This window comes from Lepidochelys olivacea (genome assembly GCF_965140295.1).
Source record: "Lepidochelys olivacea isolate rLepOli2 genome assembly, chromosome: 16".
NCBI lineage: Eukaryota > Metazoa > Chordata > Testudines > Cheloniidae > Lepidochelys > Lepidochelys olivacea.
This window is the reverse complement of record NC_140426.1, coordinates 18529875-18542601: the sequence shown is the minus strand read 5'-3', so window position 1 is coordinate 18542601 and position 12727 is coordinate 18529875. Positions and strand designations below refer to the sequence as shown.

At 42.2% G+C, this 12727-nt stretch overlaps 2 protein-coding genes across 3 annotated transcripts in view; one reads left to right on the top strand and one right to left on the bottom strand.

Moving 5' to 3' along the window:
- Window positions 1-5002: 5002 nt before the first annotated feature.
- On the bottom strand, window positions 5003-12388 carry SPACA9 (sperm acrosome associated 9). Of its 2 annotated transcripts, XM_084650416.1 has the most exons (5): window positions 12259-12388; window positions 8815-8970; window positions 7235-7437; window positions 6419-6566; window positions 5003-5071 (listed from the first exon to the last, which is right to left on the bottom strand). In XM_084650416.1, exons 2-5 carry the CDS (start codon window positions 8956-8958, stop codon window positions 5063-5065), a joined length of 504 nt encoding a protein of 167 aa, XP_084506542.1. In that variant the 5' UTR covers window positions 8959-8970; window positions 12259-12388; the 3' UTR covers window positions 5003-5062. The 2 variants fall into 2 exon arrangements, with proteins under 2 accessions (XP_084506542.1, XP_084506541.1); XM_084650415.1 differs by having other exon boundaries at window positions 5003-6566.
- AK8 (adenylate kinase 8) overlaps window positions 11988-12727 on the top strand; it is a 109399-nt gene continuing 108659 nt past the window's right edge. The window contains exon 1 of the mRNA XM_084650412.1: window positions 11988-12009. The gene's annotated coding sequence lies outside the window, so the exon portion shown is untranslated. The remainder of the gene's footprint in view (window positions 12010-12727) is intronic.

The following is a 12727-nucleotide window of genomic DNA, read 5'->3' as shown; positions in this document are numbered from 1 at the left end:
CATAAAAATAGTTAACTATATATTTCCACAAAGGTAGAAAAAGAGAAATAAATTATCCTTGTTACTTTCTAATGCTCATAAACACAACCATGAATAAGAATCATACAACAGGAGAGGAAAATACTCAATTACTCATTTTACTGAATCTGTACAAGAATTCCTCAATGAATCTTGATTTTATTACTTTAGCTATTTAACTATTGGTGCAATGGTATGGATTTTAAAAACAATGTGAAAAATTATTTGACATCTGAGGATGAAATAATTTAGGAAATGAACAAAAATTGATTATCCAGTTGCCTTCTTGATTTGTAGACATGCTAGAGGCTTGACTTGTAGGCAAACAGCTAAAACTTAAATGTGCTTTGTTTCTGAGACTAATTTGAATCCCAAGTGGTTTTAATGATTTTGCTGCCCTTTGTGATTACACTTCCAATGGGCCTGAGTTTGCAAGTCCTTTTCCAAGGCGTTCTCTCACAATCAAGACTATTTCACGCAAGCTTTGGACTCATTGCTTGACACGCTTTAATGTGTATATCAGTTCATAATTCTATTTTTCTAAATTCACATTATTTTTCCACCTCTGTGTTAACCAAAAATAAGTCAGTGGAAGATTGTAATCTCAAATCAAAGTCTTGATCCTATCCCTCAAAAGAAAGCAGAGGAATGGGGGTCCTCCACTTCCAAAATACGATCACTCTGTGGTTTTTACTTGTTCAGTTGAGTTACATAAAATATACTCTTCCAGGTAAAAGATCCAATGGGCTCATAGTAACTGAGTCATGAGTGATTAACTGTTTTTAAATCAAAACTACTTTTGAAATCTACAGTCACGAGTTTCTGATCAATGTATCGCATCTGGGACTTAGTTCAGAAGGAAAAATGTTTTCAGTAAGACAGCTAATGGCTAATGGCTATGAACTGTCTTTCATGGGTGTTTCACTGCAGTAGTTTGTTCTGGATTGCACAAAACAAACTGTCCAAATTCAGGACTGAATTTAGACATAGCAACGCTTATCAATTCAGTTTCAAGATCTTTGGCATCCCTGTTGGCTCATCTTAATGCATCTGATGAAGCGAGCTGTAGCTCACGAAAGCTTATGCTCAAATAAATTGGTTAGTCTCTAAGGTGCCACAAGTACTCCTTTTTTCTTTTTGCAAACTGCAGAGTGTTAGTACAAACCCCACAATATAGTAAGAAGATTGTTGCTTGAGCACTGATGTCTGGGATTCTTGAACTTCTGATAGGGTAACAAGCGTTTTTCTGATTTTTTTTGTTCACTTTAAAATACTGTTGTAAAGTATACTTATTATTGACAGCATTCAAATTAATTTAGTGGATATGGGCCAGTGCATTTCCAGACATAGAATTCTGTGTGCTTTGCTGTACATTGCTGTTGTGCTCTTCAAAAAATGTACTGTGTGTCATGCTGTCCCAGAAAAAGCACAACAGGTTGATCTTCAGGAACTCCTCAGTCCACAGTTGCTATGGCCCTGAGCCAAACTCCTGGTTCCTCTTCCCATCCTTCCAGTAGCCTGGCTTTCCTCCCAGCTCACAGTTCTGCTGCCACGTACCAGACTCTCCTTTTGACCTTCTTGTTGTGTTCTTTAGTGCTGCTTCCCAAACCTGACCACTAGAGGCCTCCATGACTCTGCCACCTCACTCAGAACTAATCTTTTGAGCTGCAGAGCTCAAAACTCCCTGTTGTGATTCCATGCAAGACTTTTCAGGTCTAGCTGAATCCCTGACTTCCTAATTGTTGACTTGATCCTGGCTCTCTTCTGGATGGCTTGTAAGCAGCATCCTTTTGGTTATGGTGTCTCCAGTCTTAAAGATTTGGTTTTTAAAAGTTTAACCTAAGGGGTATTTTGGATTTGATACAGGTTGTTGATTGATGCCATCCCCTGTCTAAATTGGATCAGAACTACAGAAGTAGTATGTAGCATACAGACAGCTGGATTTTATTGGGATCCTGTGTACTCTGCTTGTATCTGTATTTGTCTTCAGAAGGAAAAGCAGGTGATCAAGGAGATCTTCAGGAACTTGAGGAACACAAAGTAAGTTAGTTTGGCTGCCTGACAGGCTTCTTGTGTTTGTGGGTATGAACTTGGAAGACAAAGTTAAAGCAAAGTTTTTTATTACAGTGCTATGTTTGGATAATTACATTCCAACTACCGCAATTTCTACTCAGTGTCAACTGGATTTATGGCAAGATGGTACTCTTTCCAACATTGCCACTAGGTTGCTGCTGCAAAGCTGATTCTTGTCTCTTCCTACCCTACGAACCTTCTAAATTTCTCTCAAACTTCGCTCTATCTGAAGTAGTGGTCATCTATTTTGTAGAGGAAAACTTGTATAGAAACTAAAGTAATTTGGACAAACTGTTTTTGCAACTTATCTTTGAAAAAATCTTCCAAAAGACCATTGTCATGTTATTGCAAAACTATAGTTTCCCTAGAAACTTCCAATTTTTCCATTCAAGAGTCCATGAGGAATTTTAGTGAACAGGACTGGGTGAGAGGACTGGGGCAGTTAGTTTTGGAATTATTCACTAATTTGCTAAGTTTAGGAACTCTTGGGTAAGACATGAGCAACAGCTCTTAACTTGTTGGGTGGCAGGGTTCTGATATTTAATACACAAAACTGAAAGTGAACTGGTACTATGTTAACCTCAAAATTAATACGGTAGTTTGAGCTGATCAGAAGCCAAATATTGCAGCTTACACGATATAAAGAATGATGTTAAAACTGGATTTTCAGATCTTATACTAGTGCAATAAGACCTGGTCTGTGCCCAGGACTAGGAGTCAAAGCTGGGATTAGAAATCAGGAATCCCCAAAACTTGGACTTTGGCCTTGGGCAAGTCACTTGACCTCTCACTGTGCCTCAGTTTTCCCATCTGTAATTTGCCGATCTCACAAAGTTGTGAATGACTTAATGTTTGTAAAATGCTTGGTAGATGAAATATGCCTGTCTGCCCACCCTGCAATTTTTGTTTTGTTTTGGGGAGATTCTTTGTGCTTTCCCTCTTCTAGAGTCACTGAGCTCCCCTACCATAGTAGAGATTCTTTTTTCAGACTTATGCAGCTGCTGGAACAATGTGCTGATCAACATACGAAAATGCACAAACAAATGCTAGGACATTTATCTTTCATATACCATAACTTTTGATTAGGCTGGCAGACATTTACAGTAAGTGCAAATTCCCTATTTTCATACTATTTTTTTATTTAAATATAGGTCAGAACGTATGGTCACATAACCACTATTCTCAGAAATCCTAAACTGCACTCATTTTATGTAGCAAGAACAGATAAGTGATAACTAACTGCTTGCCTTTGACATTTAAAATACAGGTATTTAAAGAGAATATAACTGAATATCTGTTTTAACAATTGCATTTTTTAATTGCCATTTTAGTCACACTTGTGGCCCTTTTAAAACTAAATTTAGATGGTGATTTCTGATCAACTTGTACTGCAGTAAAAAGAGTTGGTAGTTTTAATGAATGGGAAATACCCTTGTTAGATTTCCCCCCTCTCCCCACCCCCAGCAATTCTGCTGTGTGGCATAAGCACAGGCAAAATAATGGAACCCTGTTACAGTGAGAGTAATTAACCATTGGAACAACTTAATGAGGGTTGTGGTGGATTCTCCATCACTGGAACAGTTAAAATCAAGATTGAATGATTTTTTTTTTTTTTTTTTAGAAGATATGCTCTAGTTCAACCACAGCTATTGGACTTGAAGCAGGAATTTATTCAAGGAAGTCTTGTGTCCTGTGTCTAATCTGGAGTAGGGTGCAGCTGTGGAAGTTCAGACTGGCTGACACACTGATACTGAAGAAGGGTTGTTTTTAACTTGCTAACACAGGTCCTGATTCTTCTCTCACTGAAATCAGTGTCAGTGTTCCCTTTGACTTAAATGACAGAAGGATGGGGGCCCTAGTTTTGCAAACTCCCTTAAAATGCCAACTCCAACATCCCCCAGTGTTTGTTGTGTATGTGGATCTGGAGACACTCTGGATATTGGTTGCAGATGTACTTTCAGTGCTCTGCAAGTCTCAAATTGAGCATGCTCAGCCAGCCTTTTCCAGAGGCGGAGTGATACCCTCTGGGGGTTTTCCTTTGCTGCTGGTAGTATTTACACCCACTCTCTGGGCTGACATAGCAAGGGGCTTCAAGAAACTGATCGTTAGTGGGTAAAAATTATTCTTGTTGTAGCCCCTTTCATCTAAGGATTTTAAAAGGTGCTTTTACAAACAATTAGCTTCCCAGCCCCTCTGCTTTCCTGAATTTCAGATTGGGAAATTAAGCCACAGAGGTTAGATGACTTTTACCTAAAGTCATTCAATGAGGCAATAGCAAAGCTGGGAATAGGACCTGGAAGTGGTAACCTTCAGGCCCATGGTCTAACCAATAGCCCACATTTCCTGCTTAACAGTTCCTGCTCCAGAGAGCATTTTATCTGTTACTTGTCTGTACGGTGCCTAGCACAATCAGGCCTGAAACTTGACTTGAAGTATTTAGATGCTATTAGTGACTTTAATTTTTCTCTCTAAAGCCACCTCCATGATACAGCTATTAAATAAAGCCTTCTACAGGAAGGTGGCTTTTTTGCTAGTTAAAATCTTTTCTAGCAACTATGTCTGTTAAATAGCCCAACAATCTTCAATCTGTTCGAATTCCCCAGTAGTTTCAGTTGAATAGGATCACTTAAAAATAATTGACGTTTGCTGAAGAAATCATGTCTATCCCAGTGCTGAGGGTTAGTGCAATGATTCCTGTACATCTTATGAAGAAGTGTGTGAGTGGTGGGGGAAGAGAATGAGAACAAATACATAGAGGGGGAGGTGAAAGTTCACCTGTAAATACTTCCGAACTGCCATTCCCTCCTGCACTTCCTTGTTTGCTCAACCCTCCCATCTCAGTTGATACTTGTTTCAAAAATCTGGTCATCTTAAGGTAATAGCACCCCCATAATTTTAGCAAACACAGCCATGCATGCACGGGAAACTTTTATTCAGGAGTGTCTTCAGGCAGGAGGCAAAAGAACAGGAGCTAACTTGCCTGTAGGAGGGGAAAAGAGCAATCAGATACAGGAAAATACATCAGACTATCAAGATCTTGTTAAGAGCTTAGTTAATGCTTCCATAAAGCATAGAGCAAATGATACAGATCAGTTCTAAGTGATAACTGTGGGAAGAGAGCCTACAGATGGACTGGCTTTCATAACCTAGTCCTGGAAAGGTAGATAGCTAGCTGGCTTCAGAGACTCTGTAGGAAGGCAAGGATTTAAAAATACTTTGCACTTTTCAATGCACACTCCATCAGCTGATCTCAAATGCCTTACGGCTGTTAATGCCCCAAGCATCAAACACCTCTGTGAGGTAGGTAAGATGTACCCAAGGGAAAGCAGAGGCACAGAGACCTTGAAGTGCAATTCTACTCTGAAAAGAGGCTGTGTCTGAAAATGGTCACCTCTTCCTCAGTAGATCTGCTCCCTGGATTGGAGTCTTGCACACTAATACTAGTGATAAATAACTTTTTCCTCTAGTTAGCCCTGCATAGCCAAAACAGCTCTGGGAGAGTGAGCTGGATTCTGTTGTGGTTCACACACTGACAATTAAACTACAGGACCAAATTCTGTCCTCACTTACACCTATGCAACCCCATAGAAAGTGAAGGGGTTGAACGGCTATAAATGAAGTCAGATTTTGGCTTAGTCTTTGTTACTAGTATTGGTGTGGGATGCAATGCACCCAGCTTAGATTTCAGATAGCAGGCTATTTACAACAGTAAGTTTGAGCAACCTGTAACCTGAGAAAATCAGATAGGAAGTCATACAATTGGACTTCAGGTGACTTGCCCAAGACACAGCATTGGTGAGAGACCAGAATCTGATTAGTCCTAACTCCATCCACTACCCTCACCACTAGACCTGTCAAGGAGGAATACATGTGACATATACTACCCCTGTTCCCACTCTTTCTCTGGATCTCAGTAGAAAGGTGTCTGATAAGATCTAGGTTTATTTGCTTTTGGAGACTTACAGGACTACCTATATTCAGAACTTGGGTCAAGGCAGGAGGAAACAACTGAAGTGAATACTGGATACCATATTTAATAACCAGCCACCTCTATGCAAAAGATGTATGAGCTTTGTTCCTTTTAAAAGGAGTGTTTCCCAGGTGGTTTCCAGGGTCCATTGAGAGATTTCCAAGTGGTACTCCCTGTGCCATTCAGGTGCTTTTTTTTACCATGCTTACTGTTCTGCTCTCGTGAATAGTCTTTGTAACTAACCAAGGTCTGAGTAGCAGTAGTGAGGATAGCGGGACGTGGGCCTAGGGGAGCAGATGCCTTTGCTGACACATCCTGCTGTGTTCTCTTCCGAGAGTCAGCACTTCCATCACTCACATTTTGCAAGAAGTTCCGAGGTAACTTCTCACTGTGGGCCACCCATGATTTCATGCAGTCCAGGACTATGGGTATGAGGCTCACCACACCTCCATAGTGGTTCTTTGCTTCATCGCAGCTCAGGTGATTCACCACATCATGAGGGTACCTGCGGGGGGCAGGAAGCAGTTATTTACCAGATAGTAAATAAACACACATGGAACCCCACAATGCCACTTTCAGGGTCGCTGCTACAAGTACATAGACACTTTCAATTACTTTCTCAAGACAAAAGGTCAGTGATGGTCAGAACTAGACTGTGTGGCTGAAATCGTTCCTGTCCAATAACAATCCTCACCACTGGGCCCAAATCTGGTTGCCCCCAGATTTAATTTCAACAGCGTGTAAAAAATACTTGACTCTCCTCTGCTCGTTGCTCAGTTGAAATAAACCATTGACAGTGTGGGGTGGGGAAACCCTGTATTGCCATTGCATGTGACTTCAGTATTCTAGGCTGCGCATATGTTACATTTCACTAGCACTGAAATTCACAAATTTAAAAAAAAAATCTAACCATTTGTGAGTGGGGAGTAAATAGTATTGGGGGAAATTCTCCAAAAACCAACGGGATTACTGGGGCACCCTTGCTCTTTTACTGGAATTAGAAGACCTAGTCACATGGCTTTAATGGATGTGTGGTGGTGGTCTGGAGTACAAATTTTGCTTACATCCGCAGAGGACCATGCCTCTCTGATTGTTTCCCAGCTTTATAAGTGATGTGATGTTTGCTTTTTTTACAATGAGAAATGTATCAAAGTGAGCTGATAATAGACCTACTTGGCTCGGATGGTGCTCAGGTCGTTGCTGGGGCTAACGAGCAGCTTGCATTTCTCCAAAATATTGTTCGTTACACTGGTACCAGGATGCAGGGCTTCTAGCTTTTGGCAGAGTTTGTTCAGATCACTACAGATGTTCAAGAACAAAAGGAGGATGCGTCTGTCGGTAGTGTTGTTACAGTGATGATCCATGTATGCCTGCACCTGTGTAATGCAACATGTACAAGGAAGGGCAATATGTAAACTGCACTGAAACTAGTTCAGACAAGCTGGTGCCGTTTTTATTGCTTTACATTCAAAGGGCTGCTTCGATGCAGTGTGTGTTATATTGCAGAGAAACTGCCCTCTCAACCCTGGCTCCGAAGGAAGCAATGTGCAGTGGAACCTACATGCAATTGGATTTCCGGAGCCTGCCTGGGTAAAAAGCTTCCTCTGTTCCCATGCAATAGGATTTGGAGAGGTGTGGCTGGTGAAATCCACTGATGTGCAAATCCTTGGCCATTCTTCTCCCTCCCCTGCTGGAACAGGAGTGCTGGCCGAGCTACTGCAGCCACGTGGCCAGTGTGGCTCCATTACTATGATCTGAGGGTGTGTCCTGTCACCTTTTTTTTTTTTTTTTTAATACTAGTGAGTGGTGGATCGAAATTAAAGAGATGAAATGACTAGGTACAAGGTCTTCCTGCCGAGTAGCAGGAGGTGGATTAGTTTGAACCTTAGTCATTGACATAATAATTAACACTTACAAAGCATCTGTATTGCTAAATTTATTATTTAATAAAAATTAAGACTAAATCTCAATGCTAATTCCTGGTAGAAACTGACATTTCATAACACAATCTATCCAGATACTCTTCTGAATAGTGAACAAAGCCCTGGCGTTATTACAGTAGAAAAATTAAATCGTAATGAACCCTGATTTTGATGACACATGCTGTCTCCACATGCAAAGGGATTGATCCTGGTGACGTAATATTGCTCTCAGCACAATTGTAATTTTATTGAGATTTTTTTCCCAGTCTCTCTTCCAGGCTCTGAGTTCTTCACATTATTTAAAATATTCAATATTTTTGAAAGTTCCAAGACAAATTACATACCAACTCAGAACCCCCTACTCTCTAGAGACATTCAGCCCTCATTCCATCATCCCACCTCTCTAACACAGCCATTATTTAAAAAAAACACTATAGAAAGATACAGTAGCTCCAATACCGGGGGAAGAGGCAAGTAAGCTGCTTACTACAACAAGTGTGGCAGGGGAGGATGAGTTTGTTCGTCTTGTACTGTATATTTGTGGTTAGGAGTGAGGTAGGGAAATGGGGTGGTTAGGCTAAATTGTCTAAAGTGGTACTGAGCAGTATAGCATTTGTATAAATGGGTAGATCATCATGTAGATACTTTTGTATCTATTTGATCTATTGTAGCATATAATAATGAGTTAATAAACAGATCTTACTAGAGGGGTTTGTATATAGTTTCCCCTAGCAAATAGTTATTTGCCACTGAAATATACACAAGCGCATAACAGCATTATGCTATCCCCATCACTACTGGCAGAGATCTTTGTGCTGATTTCTTTGTTACCTGTCCAATACTTGCTACAGGCCTGATCTTGTCATGTGCTTCCTCTCTGGTGTGGTCCAGTGCTGCAATAAATGTGAACTGCTGTTGCTGGAAGACCTTGTAAGTCTGTTCTATGTTTCTCAGACACTCTTTTACCTCGTTCATTTTCCCGCCCTCCTGGATTTTGAAAAAGGAGAGGGAGGAAGTTATTTTTTTAACGTGATACAATTTTACATGTGCAACTTTATTTTCACCTACAGCTCTAGCCAGATGGGTTGAATTGCCCCCCAAAAATGAAAAAAATCAAGAAGATGGGAAAATATATTGTGTTAAGGCTCTGCAGCCCCAGAGCGCCAAACAGTAAGTCAATGAGGTAGTAATGATGCTGCAAACAGAGGCAGAGAACCCAGAGGGGACCACTGACAATCAGATGCCATAAACCCTAGTGGATCTATTGTAAACATAATGTAGCAATGCATCTAACACAATGCTGTGAGAGGACCAAAGGGAGAAATATCTTCTCTTATCCAGTGTAAAACTATTGCCCAAGCGGCTTGAAAACTGTCTTCTAACATTAAATGAAGGCCAGCTTGAGAGGCAGTGTGCAGTAAAGTGCGATGGAACAAGGGAGACCTGGACTTGAGGTTAACCTCTGGCTCTTTCACAGCAAGATGGGGGCCTGGCAAGGGGTGCTGATTTCCAGTGCTGGTCTTGTATGAATGTAGAGGCGGTGTGAACACTGCGTAGGGCTACCAGTTTCTGTACTCCCTGCATCCCCATAGTTGTACCTTAACTTGCCTTGCTCCTACTCCGGAGATGCTGCTATTGTTCTTTCCCTTTTGATCTTCCTCCAGTTTAAAAACCAACAACAAATCATTACTATTGCTCCTAGCCCCAGCAATCTAGATGCTGAAGGGGCACTGTGGGCACCACCACCATTTGCATGTCCTTGGGTAAATCTGGCTCTCAAGTTCTGGGGTCAGAAGAAGGATTCTTAGAGTGCCCATAAATGCACACACCACTCAGCTGGGAGTGGTATTAATACTCCGAGGATACAGTGCAGAGCCAGAAGGTGACCCAGAATGAATGGCAAAACTGTCCATGGTTCCAAATTTCATGGCTGGATTTGTCAAGTGTATAGTTACTTTTGGGGTGCCTTCTCCATCAGCAGATCATGAGGATTTCCTCTCTTACGGACTGAACATGGGCCACCTCCCAGTTGCTAAAATCCCCCATCTCTACACTTCTGATGATGCCCCATAGCAACAAGCACCCTGATGTCCCTATCTTCCTCCAATACTAGTTTGAAATCTTCCTGTATCCCCATAATCTGTTTTACCCAGCTGCCAAACCATCCCACTCCCAAATATGTGGTGGAGTTTATGGATGTATGCCTGAGGCCCCACACATCCCCACATAAAAACTATAGCTGGCCCTCAGAAGCCCTCATGTTGGAGTGAGGTAAAATCTACATATACTCTGGGATGGGTGAGGATGGGAAACTCACTTGGGTGGGCTTAGGTTTGTCCCTCTACCAAGATCAAAACTGATCACAAAGAAGCTATTTACACTTTCTGCATGTTTAATAACTAAGTAGCAATTTGGCATTGAAATCCACAATGTAAAAGTCTCCAGTGGAGAAAATGTATTTTTTCCCTCAATCCTAATAGTTTGACACAGCAAACATGTTTACATTTCTGCACTAAAAATTGTTTGTTTGTAAAAGGGTAGAGATTAGATCAGAAATATAACAAATCTAAATTAAATACAAAATGCATCTGACTTTCCATAAAAAAAAATGGGTAATATATCTTGATTCTTCCCAAAGGTACTGAGCACCATCAGCTCCCATTTGAATTCAGTGGGAGTTGGATTACATAGCTCCTCTAAAAATCAAAGCACAGGTCAAATGAATTTATTTGCAGGTGTCATAAATAGGCTACAACTCTGTTAGGAAAAAAATGTCCAAAGGGGCCAAAAAAAAGTATAGGTCTACAATGGATTTCAGAAACAGAGCAAGTAACAGGTCTGACTATTGAGTTTTTACAAATATAGCTTGTACTCCTTACTATTAGGGTTTTACTAGCAAAATAATTCATTACAAGATCTATTAATGGATGTTTTTATAAGATAGTAAATAGGTTTAACTAAAATTGTATATTCTTGTCTAAAGTAGCTCCCATTCCTTACCATGCGAATTGCTTAAAGTCTTACACTTCATGGGCAAGTTTGAAAAACTTTTGAGATACCTTGCCTTTAAAATCACCCTCTGTAACTCTCCTGTTACAATTTATTTTTATGAGCAAGTTTTCATTCAAGTGGAAACTCTAGCAGCTTGGAAGATACAATAGGTCCTCAAATTGCCTTTAAGGTTTCAATGGGGCACATAGGGCACCTAGCACTTCCCAGAATCAGTCGTGGCATTCACTTGTTCCTGTTGCTTGTTCGTCATCTCTACAGTCCTGCCTCTCTGTGACATCAATACAGTTTGACTGTCACAAAAGTGAGACTACACTAAGAACAGACAGACTAAAACTCTCAATCTCATTTTCATCCAGTAGTAAATAGAGACAGGAGGATGGATGGGATTTTCCTAGGAATTAAGTGTCCTCACAGTGAAATTCAATGGGATCTGGGAACCTAACTCCCTTAGGCTCCTCTGAACACTCCCTGCTGCTGTGTAAAGTGCTTTGAAGTCTTTAGCAGAAAGGCCTTAGACAAGAAAAAAAGTTGTTTACTAAACGGCACACAAGGAATTGGTTTCGATTAGCGTGGCTGCCAGTAACGCAGCATAAGCAAACTTCTCCAGCAACTGAATTATGCCAGAAGTGCCTTATCTTGTAAAGCATTCTTGAGGCTAACTAGGGCCTTTAGTAAAAACTTTCACCGACTGACCAGGACCCTACAGCTCAGAGAAGCTCATGATCAATTCAGTTACAGAATATAAGCCTACTCTTTATCTCCTGTCATTGTTAACTTTTGCATGTTGTCAACCATCCTCTTTCCTTACCTGTCTTACTAATGACACCTTACCTTATTCAAAACGGTATTTAAAATCAAGTTCCCTTCTTCCTGTTGGAGGATTTATTTTCTATAGCTGTCAAGGCAGGAGGTCAGTTTCACTTAGCTGCTGGTTAGTTTCGACAGCAGCCCCTCTAGGCTGCGCTGTTTGGGTCGCTGATAGGACAGAGGCGGGTTGGCTCAGGAGCCTGGCCGGTAAGTGGGATATGGAGGGGCTGGCGGAGAACGGGGCTGTGGCCTTGACCAGAGGCATGGTCAGAATTTTGAATATGCAGCTTCAGCCTTTGGGGCCCGCTGCAGGTGCATTGATCGCCCCATGCATCCAAGGGCTGAGGGGCTCGCGGGTGCGGAGAGGGCATCTGCATTGGCTGAGGGGCACCCCTTATCCCAGCCCGGCAGACTGGTGAGTCCCTCTGGCCAGTCCAGACTCCGAGCTACACTCACCTGTGGCTGCTGTCCCACCCCTGCATGTCCCGGACCTCCTGCCCCCGACACCGCCTGCTTCCCGGAGCCCTGCGGGCGCCAGCCCCAGCTGCGAGCTCCCAGCAGGGCAATTGTTACAACCGTCTCCCGAGGTAACGGTGACGTAGGGTATCCACGTCTCCCCCTGCCATAGGGCAACACAGACCAGGGGGCGGGGGAAAGTCAGTTTGGGTCGAGTAGGGGGAGTGGGCATTGAGCTGGGCAGCATTGGCAGGGGGGCTGTGAGGGGCATTGTTGGCGGGGAGCATTGGCAGGGGCACTGGCAGGAGACCATATGTGAGGGGGCAGGGGCACTGATGGGGAGGCAGGGGCTGTGTGGGGGAGGGCCGGGGGCACTGGCAGGGGGCTAGGGGTACAGATAGGGGTTGTGGGGGACGGGGGCCCAGAAGGCACTGGCACGGAGAGTGTATGTGAAGGGGCAGGGGCACTG

Coding starts and splice junctions, on each gene's coding strand:
- SPACA9 (XM_084650415.1), bottom strand. CDS start 8,958: ATGAACGAGGTAAAAGAGTGTCTGAGAAACATAGAACAGACTTACAAG. Junction 7,438..8,814: donor CTGTAGCAAGTATTGGACAG/GTAACAAAGAAA, acceptor TGCATTACACAG/GTGCAGGCATACATGGATCA. Junction 6,567..7,234: donor CTGAGCACCATCCGAGCCAA/GTAGGTCTATTA, acceptor TGCCCCCCGCAG/GTACCCTCATGATGTGGTGA.